This window comes from Dreissena polymorpha, chromosome 14 (assembly GCF_020536995.1).
Source record: "Dreissena polymorpha isolate Duluth1 chromosome 14, UMN_Dpol_1.0, whole genome shotgun sequence".
NCBI classification, from domain to species: Eukaryota; Metazoa; Mollusca; class Bivalvia; order Myida; family Dreissenidae; genus Dreissena; species Dreissena polymorpha.
Genome location: NC_068368.1, coordinates 56,196,598 through 56,217,606, shown reverse-complemented (window position 1 = coordinate 56,217,606; position 21,009 = coordinate 56,196,598). Strand labels below are relative to the sequence as shown.

At 35.1% G+C, this 21,009-nt stretch overlaps 1 protein-coding gene across 1 annotated transcript in view; it reads left to right on the top strand.

Moving 5' to 3' along the window:
• The window catches only part of LOC127856926 (N-acetylgalactosaminyltransferase 7-like), a 43,292-nt gene that overhangs the window by 7,731 nt on the left and 14,552 nt on the right, over positions 1–21,009 (top strand). Inside the window, exons 4-10 of the mRNA XM_052393129.1 lie at positions 2,173–2,345; positions 3,556–3,775; positions 6,292–6,471; positions 8,166–8,283; positions 11,057–11,176; positions 12,241–12,462; positions 14,883–14,984. Coding sequence (XP_052249089.1) covers positions 2,173–2,345; positions 3,556–3,775; positions 6,292–6,471; positions 8,166–8,283; positions 11,057–11,176; positions 12,241–12,462; positions 14,883–14,984 — 1,135 coding nt within the window. The remainder of the gene's footprint in view (positions 1–2,172; positions 2,346–3,555; positions 3,776–6,291; positions 6,472–8,165; positions 8,284–11,056; positions 11,177–12,240; positions 12,463–14,882; positions 14,985–21,009) is intronic.

Genomic DNA, 21,009 nt, shown 5'->3' with positions numbered 1-21,009 from the left:
TTTTTATAAACCAATCTTTGACTAATTGAAAAAAAATCTGGATTCTAGGACATTAAATTAGGAGTTTGATCAATTGTTCTTATCAGTCATTCAATCTAAAAGATAGCGTTTCTGGTCAGAATGTTAAGCATTTAATAAAATTAATACACTAAAGTATGGTTGTTTAAATTCTGTTTTATTAATTAAATGGTAAAATAACATGGATGTGAATATTGTTGGTTTTCAATTGTGAGAAACACAATTGTCAGTGAGGTAATAATTTTGTTTTCAATTTTGTTCATTGACTTCCCTTTCAGCCTCAAGCCATATACAGGAGTCTCATTGATCCAAACTAATTAAGTATTTTATAGTGAGGCCTTTCATATGTTTTGACTGAGACGGAATTCAGACGCTATTATGTTCAGTTGAAGTTGCTTGATCAAATACTTTTCACATATAGAAAATCAGCCTGGGGATAAAGTATTTATAATAGCCAGGCAGAGTCAAATATCTGTATGAACTATAGCTTTATTTCATATACAATGTACATGAAAGTTATGGTATTTTATAAATCCATGTATGAAGTTTATCCCCCCTCTCCTCAATTTTAACATATATACACCAGTTATTATTTTTATGCCCCCGGTAGGGTGGCATATAGCAGTTGAACTGTCCGTCAGTCAGTGTGTCTGTCCGTCCGTCCGGAAAAAAACTTTAACATTGGCCATAACTTTTTTAAATATTGAAGATAGCACCTTGATATTTGGCATGCATGTGTATCTCATGGAGCTGCACATTTTGAGCGGTAAAATTTCAAGGTGAACATCATCCTTCAAGGTCTAGGGTCGAAAAAAACAAAGTCAAGGGAAGTAATAAGCTTTAAATGGACATAGTTATCTGACCTGCCCACGTATATATTTTTGTTAAATAAATCAAAGCGGCGCTGTAGGTGGCATTGTGTTTCTGACAAACACATTGTGTTAAAAGGTCAAGGTCATCCTTTACGGTCTACGGTAAAAAAATACAGATTTAAGGGAAGTAATAAGCTTTAAAAAGGGAGAAAATTATTCAATATTGAACATAGCCACTTTATATATTTGGCATGCATGTGTTTCTCATGGAGCTGCACATTTTGAGTGGTGAATCTACAGTCACGGTAGTGGCTTTTAATTATTTGCTACTAAAAATAGACATTTGTTAAAGACAATTATTTTCAAGGGAAGTGATTTATATAATTATAAATCTCATATATTTCCTTACCAAGAATTGAAGTTTTTTTCACAGTTACTGTACAGATTTATTATTTTGATTATTTATAACTCAAATGATTGATTTGTCAAAGTTTTTTTTTTAAATGATATAATTATAATTTCTTTGATGTTCATTATATACCTGTGGACTTATGTCCATAGATACATGATCAACTCTGGCTATGATCTCTTTTAAACCACAGGCCTTGGTTGTCAGTGATGTCTGACATGGTCATAATTGACTGGGAGACCCTCCCCACCCCCGCCCCCCCCCACCCCGGTTGGATTGGACAAAATTCAAGGGAAGTAATAACCTTTCAAGGGAGATGATTTCTATACCTGCCAAATGATAAATATAAATTTTATTTCAATGCGGCGCAGTAGGGGGCATTGTGTTTCTGACAAACACATCTCTTGTTAAATAATTATCTTGCAACCACTCAAGACATCAAAGGTCTCCATTTTCAGGTCATTACTTAGACGTGTTGAATGTCTCCTTAATCATCACATGGAACACAAATATTTTAGTGAACTTTATTTACAAAGCACTACAAATAATAAATTTAAGACTGAACAGGTATGAGGGACATATCTTCAGATAAAATAAAAATGAAATGAGCTACGCCTCGAGAAAACAGGGCTTAATGCATGTGCCTAAAGTGTCTTTCCAGGCTGCACTGGCTAATCAGGAAACACTTTCTTCGTTTAGGGTTATCCCTTTTAAGGAAGTCTCGTCTGAGCCAAAATCAGGTGTAAATCGTCCCTGATAAATCTGTGCATACTTCACAGGCTATCTGAGACATCACTTGAAGCATATGCTTTAAGCCCCCTTTTTTCAGAGCAAGGCTCACATTGCACTGGCACAAGACTTAATATATACAATTGAGCGCAACAAATGCAGAAAATGAAGAATAAAAGATCAAAATGTAAATCTGTTTTCAAGGTGCAAGTACTGGCACTACCCTGACAAGAAGAAGCTGCCTACAGCCAGTGTGATCCTGGTGTTCCACAATGAGGGCTGGTCCACGCTGATCAGAACCGTGCACAGTGTGGTGAACATGTCACCCCCAGAACTGCTGCATGAGGTCGTCATGGTGGACGACTTCAGCAACAAAGGTAGGCCACTCTTGATGACTTCAGCAACAAAGGAAAGTCACTCTTGATGACTTCAGCAACAAAGGTAGGCCACTCTTGATGACTTCAGAAACAAAGGTAGGCCACTCTTGATGACTTCAGCAACAAAGGTAGGCCACTCTTGATGGCTTCAGCAACAAAGTTAGGTCATTCTTGATCAGACGGGCTGGAACAGGGTGATCGCTACTTTATAGTTGAAGAAAGTTAGGTTTGTTTAACAAGGAATATAGTTATGACTACTTTATGGATGCATAAAGTTATAAATCATATAAAGTTAATGTCATTAGTGTGGATGTGCTATCTAGGGATTTCTACTTTATCGATGTATAAAAATGGGTTTATTTTAGAGGCACTCTAGGGATTACTGCTTCTGTGGTGAATAAGGTTATGTATTGAAAAAGGAATCTAGTGACTTCTACTTTATTGATGCATTAATTTTATTTACATTAGTTTTAATTAGGATACTAGTAATTGCTATGTCACTATTGAATTAAGTTTGCTTTATTTATCAAGACTTAAAAAAAACTGGAAACCAAGCCTTGACAGGGGGCCAGCAAATGAACATTTTTGTTTTCAATATTAATGTAGTATTTGATGTATCCCTTGTTTTGTTATTGACCTCAAGCATTATGCCGGACAACCAGAATGAAAGTCAGACGCTGCCTGTCAAATGTTTTAATTTTGTAAACATTTCTGTTCAGAAAATTTATCTGGCAAACTATCATAAGTGATGTTAGAAAGGCTAGAAGAGCATGTTACGGTGGACTTACGACTTAAGAAGCAAATATAGGTAACTGGAGTAAATGGGATTTAACACTAATAATTCTGCTATCACTATAAAATAGAAGAGGTACACTTTACGAAAAAGTTATGGTTAACATGATTTTACTTTGGCTATAATGCTGAAGAACATTAAAAGTTAAGATAAAAGATTCTGAAGTTACATCTGAGCAAGTAATATTTGTTTACCAACTATAAAAGGGAAGAAAGGAATCATTTGATGATTTTATAGGACCTGATAAATGTATTATTTACCATAAATAATATTATCAGTTAAGAGTATTTCATTTTTTCTGCTACTTATTTTCTTTTCTTGTTGATTGCAGACAGAAGCAGCAACCTTTTTATTTATAATAACTTATTATATGAGCTTTAACGCAAGTCCTAATTGAGATGTCTTCTAATTTTCCAGAGCATCTTAAAGGCAAACTTGCAGATTATATCAACGAATACAACAAGAAACACAACGGTGTGGTAAAGTTATACCGTAATGAGAAGAGACTCGGCCTGATTCGAACCCGCACCCGGGGTGCAGAGTTGTCAACCGGAGATGTGATAATCTTCCTGGATGCCCACTGTGAATGTAACAGAAACTGGCTCGTACCATTGCTAGCACGGATCGCCTATGACAGGTAGGGTCTAAGCGTTGTTGAAACTGAATCTTTTTTCATAGGGATGTGTGAATATTGGAATTGTATGCTTTTCCATAGACAAATTGATTGCAAAAATCCACATGTCTGAAAGTGAAAAAAAGAATGTGTGTGGCAGAATAAAAATCCAATTTTATTCCCGGCCGTCCTGATAACAGGGACAGCATATAGTGTTACACCTGTCAGTGTATGTTTTGAAATAAATTGGCACACATAATTATTATATCAAGACAACCTGATGCTTGTGGAACAAATATGTTAGTAGTTTAAATGTCAATATCACAGTTGAACTTAAATTCCTTCTAGGTCTGTAGTAAAAGGGAATCTTGGTGTCTGGCTTATTACTTTAGCTTGCATTGTGGGGTTTTGAAATAAAATGGCACAAATGATCATCATATCGAGACGATATGTCACATGCAAAAACCATGCTGCTTGTTTCCAAGTCAAGGTCACAGCGGACACATGTAGGTTTTGCATATTCCCTATGTAGAAAGAGTGAAAATACATGTTTGTTTCATGCCATAACTTAACTGTCTATGATTGGATTTCAAAAGGAATTGGCACAATCTATCAGCATATCAAGACGTGTTACATCTAAATCACATGTTAAAAGTTGAATGTCACAGTTTTCACTTAAAGTTTGTGCATTTTCCTTGTATGGCCATAGTCAAAGTGCACATAGTTCATTAAATAATACCAGTTAATGAAACTCAAATTGTTTTTTATTATTATTAGGGATGGCATCGAAAACCTATAGCGGTATTCGAATATTCGCAAATCCATTCAATCGAGTATTCGAATATTCGCATAAAACGGCTGGTTGTATATAACTTCTTTTACTTTAGTATCCAGTTGGGATATTTAATATAAATTGACACTGAAATACAATTGAATATACAATTGTTGTGTTGAGAAATAGAAAGAAAATGTAGCTTAATTGTAAAAACAAACTTTGGTAAAGCCTATTTAAGCGAAATATATCAGAAAAGAGTGAAACTTGTTCTGTGTTAACTTCCATTGCTTAGTAAGTTATATCTGTATGCGGAATACGAGGCTGTTTGTTAACGTTGCTATCAAATAAATGTATCGCTGTCGGCTAATATTATGACCGATAATGTAATCGGGCACAAATAGAAGAGAAAATTTCATGTCATATCATTTTAATTTTTTTTTGAAATTTTAAAGTAACGATTGCGTGTACATTTTTATAAAGAAACATATCATAAGGCATGCAAAGTACACCAAATATTCAAGAGCAAATATAAAGAAAAACATCATGTCATAGAATTTTATTTTGCTTAATAACGTACACTTATGCCAAAACGACACACTTTTGTCATTTTTTGCTCTGAACCATTGATGCACTTTCTTTGCAAAATCAACAAGCACAATACTAACACAAAGTCGTATTTTTCCAAACGAGAATAATGTCATATGTCGTTGCCTAGCCGACCGATGCCGGTTAGAAACCAAGAAGCCTGTCGTAGGTTACGTAAAGCGAGCCTCGATTTAGCACGGCACGTGCCAAATTTCATATAAACAGAGAAGAAAATCGTCAATGGGGTTTTCTGGAATAATTATGGGCGGAGGTTATACACTGAAAGCACGCGCTGTAACTAAACAAAACCAAAACATGCCGATACATTTTCCACCAGCGTAATAATCCGGTATTTTATGAATGAAAGTCGGAGATCTGAACGACAGATCAGCTGAAATATACATTATGCGCAAATTGAGTAATTCACTCATTTTAATGGCTGTTCATACTGTGATCACAGAAACTTAATTATTATTCGCCATTCAAATGAAGCCGTTAATTGGCACCCCATTGACAAACAACAGTTCGGGGCCTTTCTAAGAGTGTGTATATTGCATTGCGCAATCAACGCTGATACGGGCTGCGTTATCAGTTTGACCAGGTATGTGTATTAACGTACTAATACACATACCTGGTTTGACACGTAGAACGTCACATCAGACATGTTAATCCCAAGTGATTTCGGTAGGCAATTTGTAAGCGGCTCGCAGGTCATTACATATTAAGGCAATTACGTTTGGAAAAAAAAATGCGAATATCAATTCTGTTATTCGAATACTGACCATTCAATAGAATATTCGAATAATTTTGCCATCCCTAATTATTATACAAATATTATTATAAGAAGTCTAATTTTAACCTCATTATTACACTATGAAAAATTACTTTTCCTGGACAATAATTATGAAAAAGTGTTTTCTCTAACATAAATATTTATTGTACATGTAAACACTTTGTAGAATAAAGTGCTAACTAATTGTGTTATGTAAGTTAATGTTAGTTTATAGTGTGATCGTCTACAAATGAAAATGCATCTTAACCTATAAAAAGGAACTATAATTTGTGGCAATATGATAAAGTTAGTATGTGTAAACACACACTATGATATTCACCATTTTAAATGTGAAATAGTCAGTTCTATCAAAGCTATCAAAAACTGACCATGTCTTTCCATGCTCAGAACTATCATGGCTGTTCCGATCGTTGATGGCGTGAACTGGGACAACTTTGCCTATGCATCAGTGTATGGTCCGGCCACAGCCCACCACAGAGGGATCTTTGAGTGGGGTTTTCTATACAAGGAAAGTCAGGTTCCGCAGAAAGAACTCTCCAGGAGAAAGCATAACAGTGAACCTTACAGGTGGGTTGGACTGTAGACATTATTATCCCCTGCCATAGGCGGAGGGATATTGTTTTGGTGTTTTCCGTCCGTCCTTCCGTCTGTCCGTCCTTCCGTCCGTCTGTCCGTCCGTCCGGCACTTTTGTGTCCGGAGCCATATCTTGGAAGTGCTTTGGCAGATTTCATTGAAACTTGGTATGAGTATATATATGGATAAGATGGTATTGTACACCATCGAATAATAACGAAGTTATGGCCCTTTGTATTTTGAAAAAATGCTTTTTGTGTGTGTCCAGAGCCATATCTTGTGTCCAGATGTATAATGGCGGGGCATATCAATTCAACGAATTTGCTTGTTTGTTTGAGGATTGGTCATTCTCCTTCTACCTCTGAATCAACCCTTTACCATTTAGATACATATCTTGGCACATTTGCTGTCCCTAGAAAGTGAAATTTAATTAAATACATTTCTTACTAAATTAAAGTTTTAAAGGCCACATTTCCAACCCCAAGATACTGATGGGCAACAAAAAACATAAAACATGAACAGACTGCGAGTTACTCAAAGGCTGTTTTGGTTTTAATGCTGTTTGAACAAAGCCATTTTCAGTTTGCTTCCAAGTGGGAAAGGGTTAAGAAGGGTGGTTGTCAGTTACTGGCATTAGTATGAACATTTACTGTTGTTAGATCAGCTTGCTCTGGAAAAGTGTTAACAAACTTTTTGGTGCTGTTGGCCATGGACAAAACACAACTAAACAATAAGAACTGGGACCAAACTTATAGTTCCAAATAGTGTTGGAATGTGTTTAATTGCGTTTCATTATGAATACTGGGTATGCTTATTGTTTGAACTGTAACAGGAATTAAGGAACATGGTACCCAACTTGTATAGTACATAAGCATCCACATGGCATGAGTTTTCTAGCCTGTTATACTTATGCTATTGTCAAGTTAGTGACATTATAGTTTCTAAAAAGAAATGTAACTGACTTGTAGTTGTGATGGAGCATTTTATTAAAGAATTTTCAGACATTCAGTTGATGATCAACTCAAGCTGTAGTTTATAATTGTTTATTAAGCTATGTCTGTCATTTCTCCAGATGTTAAACCCTTTTCCGCTCTAAAGCAAATTTAAAATGCCTATAAGCAAACAGCATGAGGGTTAAAGGGACCTTTTCATGTTTTGGTAATTGACAAAATTTAAAAAAACTTGTCTCACATTTAAATATTTTGTTGTAGTTATGATATTTGTGAGGAAATAGTAATACTAAACATTTACCATGCTCTAAAATATCAGTTACATGCATCTTTAAACGATTTAAAAACCTGAACATTATAAAGCGTTGCGACGCGAAAATTTTGAATAATTTGAAGAGTTCTGTTGTTGTCCTTATTTTTTGTGACACTACGAGGACAGCTTATATTAAGAATAAAATACATCATTCATTTCATGGGCAAGGACGGCCCAGTGGTCTAAGCGTTAGACTTTTACTCCCGGGGTCAGTGGTCTGAGCCCAGTTGAGGGTTGCTTTTTTTTCTTTCTTTAATTTTATTATTGTTTTTTTTTACTGGAGCCTTTTAGATCCAATGTTTGCATTTATCAATATAAAGCATTTATGACAAACTTCAATACATTCCAAGATCTGTGAACTGGCCCCTTTAATGCAAATACATTGTACATGCATGTCAGTCACCCTCCATATTCTGTGTTCTAGGTCTCCCACGCATGCAGGGGGTCTGTTTGCCATGGACAGGAAGTACTTCTTTGAGATGGGCGCCTACGATGAGGGGCTGCAGATCTGGGGAGGAGAGAACTTTGAACTCTCTTTCAAGGTCAATTCTTATGTTGATTTCTTTTTCAGATCTTTTTATGCCCCCGGATCGAAAGATCGGGGGTATATTATTTTTGGCCTGTCTGTCATTGTATGTGTCTGTGTGTGTGTGTGTCCCAAAACTTTAACCTTCTTCATAACTTTTGCAATATTGAACGTAGCAACTTGATATTAGGCATGCATGTGTATCTCATGGAGCTGCACATTTTGAGTTGTGAAAGGTCAAGGTCAAGTTCATCCTTCAAGGTCAAAGGTCAAAAAAATTAATTCAAAAACTTTAACCAAAACTTTAAGCTTCTTCATAACTTTTGCAATATTGAACGTAGCAACTTGATATTTGGCATGCATGTGTATCTCATGGAGCTGCACATTTCGAGTGGTGAAAGGTCAAGGTCAAGGTAATCCTTCAAGGTCAAAGGTCAAACAAAAAAATTCAAAGCAACGCATTAGGGGGCATTGTGTTTCTGACAAACACATTTCTTGTTAATACATTTTTCGAGATGACCAATGCAAATACCCTTAACATAATATTTGTATTATTCATTTTATAGATAACCTTTGTTGATATTTTCAAAACCCACTCACTGTTGGTATGCATTGTGTTAACGCAGGCTCCAACTTTGTTCTCTTAAACATTATCAACATGAAAGTCCCAATAAAGGTGAAATATTTCGAATTTGAACAATCCATTACAAAAGACATTTTGAAGTTAGGAGCCGAGTAAGTTTTAGGACTGGCTATATAATATCGTGTTAAGTATTCAAATGTTAAAGTAAATAATTTATTCAACAACTAACTACAAATTATCTAAATAGTTAATACGTTCCACTACTCATTAAAATTTTGTACAAATAAATGTTTTTTTGTTTATTATTACAAGTGATTTCTCATTTGGTTGTAATAATGTTCTCATCCAAGAATAAGTATGTTTGTTTGATGATCCCAAAAGTATTTACCGCAATAAGGGGATTTTTATGTCCCCCACTATAGTAGTGGGGGACATATTGTTTTTGCCCTGTCTGTTGGTCTGTCTGTTGGTCTGTCTGTTGGTCTGTCTGTTGGTCTGTCTGTTGGTCTGTCTGTTTGCGCCAACTTTAACATTTTGCAATAACTTTTGCTATATTGAAGATAGCAACTTCATATTTTGCATGCATGTGTATCTCATGAAGCTGCACATTTTGAGTGGTGAAAGGTCAAGGTCAAGGTCATCCTTTAAGGTCAGAGGTCAAATATATATGGCCAAAATCGCTCATTTTATGAATACTTTTGCAATATTGAAGATAGCAACTTGATATTTGGCATGCATGTGTATCTCATGGAGCTGCACATTTTGAGTGGTGAAAGGTCAAGGTCATCCTTCAAGGTCAGAGGTCAAATATATGTGGCCCAAATCGCTTATTTTATAAATACTTTTGCAATATTGAAGATAGCAACTTGATATTTGGCATGCATGTGCATCTCATGGAGCTGCACATTTTGAGTGGTGAAAGGTCAAGGTCATCCTTCAAGGTCAGAGGTCAAATATATTGGCCCAAATAGCTTATTTTATGAATACTTTTGCAATATTGAATATAGCAACTTGATATTTGGCATGCATGTGTATCTCATGGAGCTGCACATTTTGAGTGGTGAAAGGTCAAGGTCAAGGTCATCCTTCACAAGGTCAAGGTCATCCTTCAAAGTCAAACGTCATATAGGGGGACATTGTGTTTCACAAACGCATCTTGTTTTTAATGCAAACATAATGCCTGTGATTTATTCAAGTGAATTCCTTAGGGTCCATTACCCTTTTGTTTGATATGTCATTTAATGTTTCTGTGCAATATCTCAGACGCGAATGATCCAAATAATTTGATGGAACTGGATATGCAGCATTCCTAAAGCCTTGAAATACCCATTGTTGTCAGGGCATTGCGGTCCAATTATTTTTTAAGAGAGTTATTGCTCTTTGATTGTTATATGTCATTTTCTAATGGAATTTCGTGTTTTTCTCCTGCAAGATCTGAGGAATTGTTTATTCAAAGTTACGGAACCATGTTTGCACTTTCCATTAAGGGTTGACATGTGTATATTGTCATGTTGTTTCTCTCTATTGATTTTCTAAGAGGTTATTGCCAATTGTATAATAATTCATTTCTGGGTTTAATCTTGGACATTAATGTTCAAAACGTTAATGTACTTCATAATTATGTAGCTCTCCTAATTGGTGGACATGTAAATATTTTCAGGTTGTTTTGGCCCAATAATTCTTCAAGTATTTAATGGCCTTTAATGAATAATATAATCTTTGAAGATCAGAGGAACTAATAATCCAGATTTGATAAAACTTTATATGCAGTATTCCTACATTGTGAACATGCGCAAACATGAATTTCGTTTGGCTTCAGTAGTTTGTCAGGAGGTTATTGACAATGGAATATCAATTTGTTTTAACGCAAGTCCTTGAACTCTACTGAAACTTGATGAAACATGCTATGCAATATCCGTATAGGATGGACATGATCAAACTTTCAGGTCATTTTGCATCAGTGATTTTCTGGGTTGTTAACACATCAAATAATAACTTGTTTTGTGGTGGGATCTTGGTATTCAAGATCCAGATTCGAAAGCTTATGAAGCATAGTCAGGACATGCAAATGCATGTCATTTTTCTCCAAAACAGGTCAATGTTAGTGTTCCGGTCTATTTATCTTTCAATGATTTATTGGCTCAATTTCTTCTTCAGTGATTATCAAGGAGCATCTAGAAGTTTCATGTATATTCTTGTGTTTCAGATCTGGCAGTGTGGTGGCAGCATAGAGTGGGTACCATGCTCCCGAGTTGGCCATGTGTACAGGAACCACATGCCGTACGGATTTGGAGATATAGATGTGAAAATACCAGTCATATTGCTAGTGAGTATTCTTCTAAACAAAGCCTGTGAATTTGTGCACCTGGGTATTGTGGTGCTTTTTTTTCCGCTGATATCAAGGCAGTTATAGCCACTTTGTTATCTAAAAAATACCTTTGTGGATTTTTATGTCCCCCACCACTATAGTGGGGGACATATTGTTTTTGCCCTGTCTGTTGGTCTGTTGGTTTGGTCAAACTTTAACATTTGCCATAACTTTTGCAATATTGAAGATAGCAACTTCATATTTGGCATGCATGTGTATCTCATGGAGCTGCACATTTTGAGTGGTGGAAGGTCAAGGTCATCCTTCAAGGTCAAAGTTAAAAAAAAAATCAAAGTGGCGCAGAAGGGAACATAGTGTTTCTGACAAACACATTTCTGGTTTTTCCTTGCAACTGAGACCATTATGTCACAAAAGGCAATGTAACGTGTTCAGACTTCAGAAGAGTAATGACACTTTTTTTAGCAAAACAATACATTTTAGGAATCATGTGACAGGCAACGCAATGTTTAATGTGCAAGAGCTATGAAACTTCTTTACAAACATATTCAAAATGCATAGGAAATATTTTATATGAGCCTTGCTCTCTCAGTGAAACTTTTTTTCCCATAGAAAAACATGTGAGTGGTGGAGTTGTGACTATATATTGTATTTCCCCTGTAGAAGTACATTCTCTATTTTCCCCTATAGAACTATATTCTCTACTTAGTTTAACCCTATAGAACTGTGTTCTCTACTATGTTTAACTTATATAACTATGTTCACTACCTTGTTCAACCCTTTAAAACAATATTCTCTACTATATTTCCCCTATGGAACTATATTTTCTACTATGTTTCCCCCATATATGTATATTCTCTACTATGTTTTACCCTTTGCACTATATTCTCTACTATATTTTACCTGTAAAACTATATTCTCTACTAAGTTTTACTCATTGCAATATATACTCTACTTTATTTTACCTGTAAAACTATATTCTCTACAATGTTTTACCCATTGCAATATATTTTCTACTTTATTTTACCTGTAAAACTATATTCTGTACTATGTTTGACCCATAGAACTACATGCGTGTAGTGGAGGTGTGGCTGGATGATGACTTCAAGGAGTATTTCTACACGAGGGAGCCCAGCGTGCGGGGGTACCCATTGGGCGACCTTACCAAGCAGCTGCAGTTCAAGAAGGACCACCAGTGTAAAAGCTTCCGCTGGTTCATGGATAACATTGCCTACGAGGTGTATGACAAGTTCCCCATCTTGCCCCCTAACAAGGCTTGGGGGGAGGTAAGTGGAACTGGTGACAGGTTGATATGAGATATTTGATTCTTCTATTTGTTCTACATGTTACGTACAGCAAATAAAAGGAATGCCGTGAATAAAGTAAATCTAATATCAGTCTTTGCATAAATCTTCTGCCATCAGACAAGGCTAGTTAGACTGCTTGAGGTCTAGGTAATAAAACCTTGATGTTATCCCTCTTGGCTAGGAAAACTTTTGGTCAAGTTGAAGTTAGAATTTGTTTTTGACTGGCTAGTAAATTTGAAATAGGGCTAGTAATAGTTATGATATGGCCAGTAATAGTTATTATAGGGCCAGTAATAGTTATGATAGGGCCAGTAATAGTTATGATAGGGCCAGTAATAGTTATGATAGGGCCAGTAAAGTTATGATAGGGCCAGTAATAGTTATGATAGTGCCAGTAATAGTTATGATAGGGCCAGTAATAGTTATGATAGGGCCAGTAATAGTTATGATAGGGCCAGTAATAGTTATGATAGGGCCAGTTAAGTTATGATAGGGCCAGTTATAGTTATGATAGGGCCAGTAAAGTTATGATAGGGCCAGTAATAGTTATGATAGGGCCAGTAATAGTTATGATAGGGCCAGTAATAGTTATGATAGGGCCAGTAAAGTTATGATAGGGCCAGTAATAGTAATGATAGTGCCAGTAATAGTTATGATAGGGCCAGTAATAGTTATGATAGGGCCAGTAATAGTTATGATAGGGCCAGTAATAGTTATGATAGGGCCAGTAAAGTTATGATAGGGCCAGTAATAGTTATGATAGGGCCAGTAATAGTTATGATAGGGCCAGTAATAGTTATGATAGTGCCAGTAATAGTTATGATAGGGCCAGTAATAGTTATGATAGTGCCAGTAAAGTTATGATAGGGCCAGTAATAGTTATGATAGGGCCAGTAATAGTTATGATAGGGCCAGTAATAATTATGATAGGGCCAGTAATAGTTATGATAGGGCCAGTAATAGTTATGATAGTGCCAGTAAAGTTATGATAGGGCCAGTAATAGTTATGATAGGGCCAGTAATAGTTATGATAGGGCCAGTAATAGTTATGATAGGGCCAGTAATAGTTATGATAGGGCCAGTAATAGTTATGATAGTGCCAGTAAAGTTATGATAGGGCCAGTAATAGTTATGATAGGGCCAGTAATAGTTATGATAGGGCCAGTAATAATTATGATAGGGCCAGTAATAGTTATGATAGGGCCAGTAATAGTTATGATAGTGCCAGTAAAGTTATGATAGGGCCAGTAATAGTTATGATAGGGCCAGTAATAGTTATGATAGGGCCAGTAATAGTTATGATAGGGCCAGTAATAGTTATGATAGGGCCAGTAATAGTTATGATAGGGCCAGTAATAGTTATGATAGGGCCAGTATAGTTATGATAGGGCCAGTAATAGTTATGATAGGGCCAGTAATAGTTATGATAGGGCCAGTAATAGTTATGATAGGGCCAGTAATAGTTATGATAGGGCCAGTAATAGTTATGATAGGGCCAGTAATAATTATGATAGGACCAGTAATAGTTATGATAGGGCCAGTAATAGTTATGATAGGGCCAGTAATAGTTATGATAGTGCCAGTAATAGTTATGATAGGGCCAGTAATAATTATGATAGGGCCAGTAATAGTTATGAAAGGGCCAGTAATAATTATGATAGGACCAGTAATAGTTATGATAGGGCCAGTAATAGTTATGATAAGGCCAGTAATAGTTATGATAGGGCCAGTAATAGTTATGATAGGGCCAGTAATAGTTATGATAGGGCCAGTAATAGTTATGATAAGGCCAGTAATAGTTATGATAAGGCCAGTAATAGTTATGATAGGGCCAGTAATAGTTATGATAGGGCCAGTAATAGTTATGAGGTAACTAGACCTCCAGGGCTCGTAATAGATGTCAAATTTCACACAGACTGTTATATAGTGGCCTCATAATGCAAATTTAAAAGAATATAATTTGACATTTATTGTAGCCTTGTTCTAGAAAAACTGCAGTTTGCACAGGCTAATCAGGGATGACACTTTCTGCAACTGCAGTTTGCACAGGCTAATCAGGGACGACACTTTCTGCAACTGCAGTTCGCACAGGCTAATCAGGGACAACACTTTCTGCAACTGCAGTTTGCACAGGCTAATCAGGGACGACACTTTCTGCAACTGCAGTTTGCACAGGCTAATCAGGGACGACACTTTCTGCTTTTATGGATTTTGTTTGTTAGAAGGAGGTTTCTTTTCAACAAAAATCAAATGTTGGTCTTAAATGCCGTTTTGATTAGCCTGCGCAGACTACAAGTTACAGACATGCATAAAGCCCAGTTTTCCAAGAATGAGGCGAGGCCACAAGAACAATATTTAGTAAAGGCCTAGTATGAATTCAAAGCTTATTTCTTTTCCAGGTGAAGCAGATGAAGGGAATGCTGTGCTGGGACACGCTGGGGCAGTCAGTGGGGGGAGGACCTATAGGAGCCAGCCACTGTCATCACTTTGGTGGTAACCAGGTAGGGGGCAGCACTTCAGGTATCCCACTGATCCAGCATCCACTGTAGACTGTAACTGGGAGACGCTCCTTTTGAGATAACTGGGCTTAAAGCAAGTTCGTAAAGTTGTCTCAGACTGCATGGCTAATCACGGATGACACTCTCTGCCTATACAGGATTGTCGTTAGGAATATTTCGAAAGTTTTTGCCATGATCAGTGACTACACATTACGCACATGATTTAAAGCCAGTTTTCCCAAGACGAGGCTCATTTAAGTTATAAGTGAGTTAGGAATCATAAACCAGTTGTGAGGCTAGGAACTTAACATTTGAGTTTCAAAATGGCCATGCAACTGGTTTATAAATCACCACTAACTTACCAGGTTTAATTGAAATTGGAGCCTTACATGTAACGTCTTATCTCCTAATGCACTTAGACTATAGCATATAATCGCTTAGAATTCAAGTCCCATGTATTGTCGATGTTTGCAAATTAAAAAAATAAATAAATATTGTATTCAACAACTTCCTCTGTAAACATTGTAGCGCCTCTGTTGTCAATCACAGCCTATACATGTCACCCTTGTTTTCTGTAAACTTTATCAAGGGAAACAACTTCTACAGGTACTCAATATTGGAAAAGTTGAAAGTGTCTTTTTTGTTTGAAGTATCAATCTGTTCCCAGTTTAATCTTGACAGAAAACTGTGTCTGTCTTTGAAATTATATGTAAGACCAGAGTCAGAAATAAATAAATTTAAATTTTTGATATTCAGAATTCTTTGAATGAAGTAAATGAAAACTATGTTTTACTGCTGAATTTAATAGCCAAATATATAATCTTATTTATTCAATGCATTAAAAAATAAAATGTTTATTTTATAGATCTATAGTTCTAATATGATTTGTTTTTGGCACTTATCGAAGTAAAAATGTCTTGCCCTTCATGTGCGAAAATGTTATCCACAATTAAAAGGCACTGCATACCACCTTGCACACATTTAGTTTTCTTTTTAAGCAGTCTGAATTTTTAAGTTAAATTGAACCTGATGTTTGTAAATTCACAAGATTTTCTTTAAGAACGTTATAATGGCCCTCTTTGAAGAAGTTGGCCCATACGCAGCGGTACTGTCAGCTGTGCATCCTGTATGTATCCCGTTGACAGTTACAAAATTCCTGCCTCAGCCATAACTTATCCATATATGACTGTAGTTTAAAATAACTTGGCATATATGAAAACAATCATAAAATTAAGTGTCATGTGTTTTACTTGTGATACAAGTCAATTTTTAAGTTCAAAGGTCAAATATTATCATAAAATAAGTTGAAATTCCTGTTTCAGCCATACGTTTGTTATATATTGTCATAATTTCAAATATCATGACACATACAAAACCATCATTAGATAATGTGTTTTATGTAACACTAGTCTCCTTTACTGAGATGTCAAAGGTCACAGTTTGCCATCAAACAAGTAGTCAAGATTGAAACTTTGTAACTTGCTTTTGCAACCAGCTGGCTTTTGCAACTGGCTTTTGCATCAAGCATAAAAACAGAACAGCCTGCAAGTAACTCGCAGTCTGTTCAGGTTTGATGCTGTTTGCTGCTCATCAATATATAAGTTTTGGAAATAAAGCCTTTACAATTTGAATCTAGTAAGAAAGATCTTTAATTAAATTTAACTTTCTTAGGGACTGCAAATCCGTCAAAATACGTACCTAAGTTGTAAAGGATTAAAAAAACTTACTGCTCATGACCATGATGATGAGAAGGTTTGTCATATGTGTTACCCATCTTGCTATGTCAAAGGTACAGGTGTAACTTAAAGGTAAAAAGTCACATATGGCCATAAAACAGCGTTTTTTTGACATTTGCGCAGTTCTGAAACAAAAGTGGAATGTGGTTTCAACCATGTCATATGGACACATGTCTTGTAAGATCAGATTATACTAACATCTTTATAATATTGGTACCTTCTTTCTGTTCTGCCTGTATTTACAGCTCTATTATAAAAAAATTATATAAATAAACATTAACAATAATCTTACATTGTTGTTGGCTGTGTTGTAGCTTCTGTAATTAACAGTTTAATATTTTACAAATGGGCTGTGGATAATTAAAATTTAATTCACCCTTAAATTATTGTTTAATTACTATGACATTTTATAAATAAATCAAAATTTGAATATTCCTCATAAATCTTGAATTGAAATCAATAATTCATGCTTCAAAAAACTGAAGTACGATACAAATTACATGTATGATATAGCAGGAATCTATTGTAATTTATGAAAACTTTTAGGAGATAAGACGGTTTAGGCTCCAGCCTTGACATTCATTTTCCAGTCAATTGGATGCTGAATGGGTGGAAACTTCAACAGGCATGGACACTTTCTGTAGATGTTTCTTGCACTGGACTTAGCATCAAAGCACCCTTAGTTTTGTATGAAAAGCATGCGTATTCAGTCTGTATGCATGACTGCCATCTTTCATAAGACTTTAGTTTGAAGTTACTTTAATTATTATTATAAAGATTTACTAACATTGTGATTATAGTATAGGTTTTATCAATTATTTAAATATTTTATGATTTTAGTAGCAGATGCAAAAAATGTTTAATGTAAAATTTTATGAAAAAACAAAGCATGTTTTTAACGACGATAATTTAATTTGTATAGTATTTTCATTCAATGGAGCAAATCTCATTCAGTTGAGCATTAAACAAATTGAAAAATCAGCGCATTAAAAATCTTTATTTTATGCTTTCCGGTGGTTTATAGAGAAATATCAGTGAATTTAAACTGATAATTTCACTGTTTCAAACAGTGAAAATTATCAGTGAAAATTATCGATAATTTTCATTGTTTACTGTGAAATGACGTCATTTTTTTACAAAATGACGTCATTATCACAGCAAAATTCTTTAGTTAAACTCTTTAACAATATATATAAACTGTGAAAAAAAGCATAAAATAAAAAGAAAATTTGTTGGATTTGGTGGATTATCGATTTTAATTCACGAGTGATCATAGAAAATATATATTTTCACTCGTGGCTGCGCCACTCGTGAAAATATCATTTTCTATGATCACTCGTGAATTAAAATCGATAATCCACCGAATCTAACAAATATCCTCTATATCTTTTGTAATCCCTATAACTCACCTGAGCACATAGTGCTCATTTGAAGCTTTTAGGATAACATGGTGTCTGTCAGTGTGTCCTTTTACTATTTCTTCCAACAACTTCCTCTTCTGAACTGATAGGCAGATGTTAATAAAATTTCACAGGATTGAACGTTTGGTGACCCTCTTTTAAATTTGTTCAGATCGCACAAGATAATGAAGGTTACAAGAATTACAAATATATTGAAACAATGAAAACTTAAAAAAAACTCTCTTAAATCGCATGGTTGAGGACTTTTATATATTGACATGTTACATCACAAATAAATTAATTCAAGGCATGTTCCCATGGGAGAAAAATGGCTGAGTCAAATGATTTATTTTTTGCAACATTACTACAAGGGTCATCGATTATATTTTGTCTTATACAACACCACAGAAACTAGTTGAACATATAATAATGACATTTTTATACGCCTGTTTAAAAAAAAGGGGCATATTATAGTTTCACCTTGGTGGCGGGCAGGCGGCATTCACAGCAGTGTCCGCTCTCTACTTCAAATAGTTTTTATTCGATCTTCATCAAACTTGGTCAGAAGTTGTATCTAGACAATATCTAGGTCAAGTTCGAATATGGGTAAGGCCGGGTCAAAAACTAGGTCACAGGGTCACTTAGTGCATTTCAAGCATTGAGCATGGTGTCCCCTCTCTAATTGAAGTAGTTTTCATCAGATCTTCACCAAACTTGGTCAGAAGTTGTATCTGGACAATATCTAGGTCAAGTTTGAATATCGGTCATGCCGGGTCAAAAACTAGGTCACAGGGTCACTTAAACCGTTTCAAGCATTTAGCATGGTGTCCGCTCTTTAATTGAAGTAGTTTTCATCCGATCTTCACCAAATTTGGTCAGAAGTTGTGTCTAGACAATATCTGCATGTCGGTCAAGTTCAAATATGGGTAATGCCAGGTTAAAAACTAGGTCACGAGGTCATTTAGTGCATTTCAAGCATTTAGCATGGTGTCTGCGCTCTCTAATTGAAGTAGTTTTCATCAGATCTTCACCAACTTTGGTCAGAAGTTGTGTTTAGATGATATGTAGGTCAAGTTCAAATATGGTTCATGGTAAAGTTATCAAGTTGTCAAAAGCCTTTAAACGGGCATATCTTGTGACAGTTTGGCACTCTTGTTTTCCTGTGAATTAAAAATAGCATTTACATATTTGTTACTTGGCAGAGTAAAACTAAGCAATTTAATAATTTTGTATTAGTAAAAGAAATAAAAGCATCTTATTCTACCTTTTGTAACATATTACATATTAGAAAATGCAGCGATTGTCAGTTTAATATAGACTTTTGCTGATAAAACGTTAGCTTCTAGTTTCATACATTCATACTTTCTTCTTCTGCTTAATTGCAGACAGTCAACACAAGTATCAACTGATCCTTTTTTACCTCAAAAGTGCCAGTTTGATAGTGACAAGGCACACTATAATACACATGTACAGATGTATTTACTTGCTTCGGTCCATAAGCATTTGTTTTGCACCTCAATTCTTGTTATAACACAGAAACAATTCTTCATGAAATCAAAAGCAACAATAAAATAACTTTCGAAAAAAACAATTGTCTATCATTATCTCAACAAAATCAACATTATTTTGCGCTTATTGCTCAAAATCACGTCACAATTAAACTTATCAACAAAAAAAACTTCAATTTTCAGTTAGAATTGATAAAACAAAAGTTTATGAGAATATATTTATGATCTTTGAAAACTCTGCACCTACTCTATTGATAATTACCAATGAGAATTTATGAATGCTTTAAGATGACTATGATATTGGAGCTTGACATATTGCCAGAGATAATTAAATTTACTGTAATAATTACAAGAAGATTATGGTACCAGTATATTATGCAATGCCAAGAAAATTCTGCCAATAAAACCTTAAACACTTAGGAACAATATTAAAGAAATTAACAACAACAAAACACAAATTCCATGATTATTCTGCTTAAAACTTTTAACCCTTTGAGTGCTGGAACCGAATTTAAAAGGCCTTTGCAAACAGTTTGGATCCAGATGAGATGCCACAAAACGTGGCGTCTCATCAGGATCCAAACTGTTTGCTATTCTGATAGTATTCTTTGAAAAAAATGAAAGAAAATGCTAATTTTAGAAATTCAGCAGAAGACATTTTAGCAGACGACAAATTTCCCAGCATGCAAAGGGTTAACATGTGTGTGAATACGTGCGCTGCATGATTCTCTAGGAACCTTGCTTGTTTTGAACAAATTATTCACAGCAAAATCCATCTCAATGTGGATTTCATTTTTGCAATAGCTTAACAACCACTGAAATAACAGTTTCAAAACAACAACGTCCACAGAGCTCATAATCTTTTTTTGAAAGTATTGCCCAACTTCCATCCATAATTAATTATTATGTTTATTTCAAAATTGCATTACATGACTACATGATTATTATGGTGATACGACATTGTAGATATCTGAAAAAATTATCAAAAGTAACAAATTCCCTTGAAATACATGTTTCCATTTATGCATCTGATCAATTTAGGAAGAATATTTCCCTCATGGCCTGATAATGTGACAGATTAAACGTAATTTGTAAAGACCAATTTGTTGAAAGAGATTACTTTCTTGACTTTCTATTGAAGTCGTGTTTCTGGTGTATTTTTACACAAAAAAAACTATTTTTAAAAACATGGCAACCAGGGAGTGCAAGTTTCCTAATATGGCTTCAGTGAAATATGAAGAACACTAGAAGTCACTAATTTTTGTCCAATCCTCATGAAAATTTACTCTGAACATTTCGTTCTAATTATATCTCAGCTAAGTTTGAAAACGATTTCGGAAAAGTCACAAAAGTTGCTAAGACCAGTTTTGTTCCCCAAAGTCTC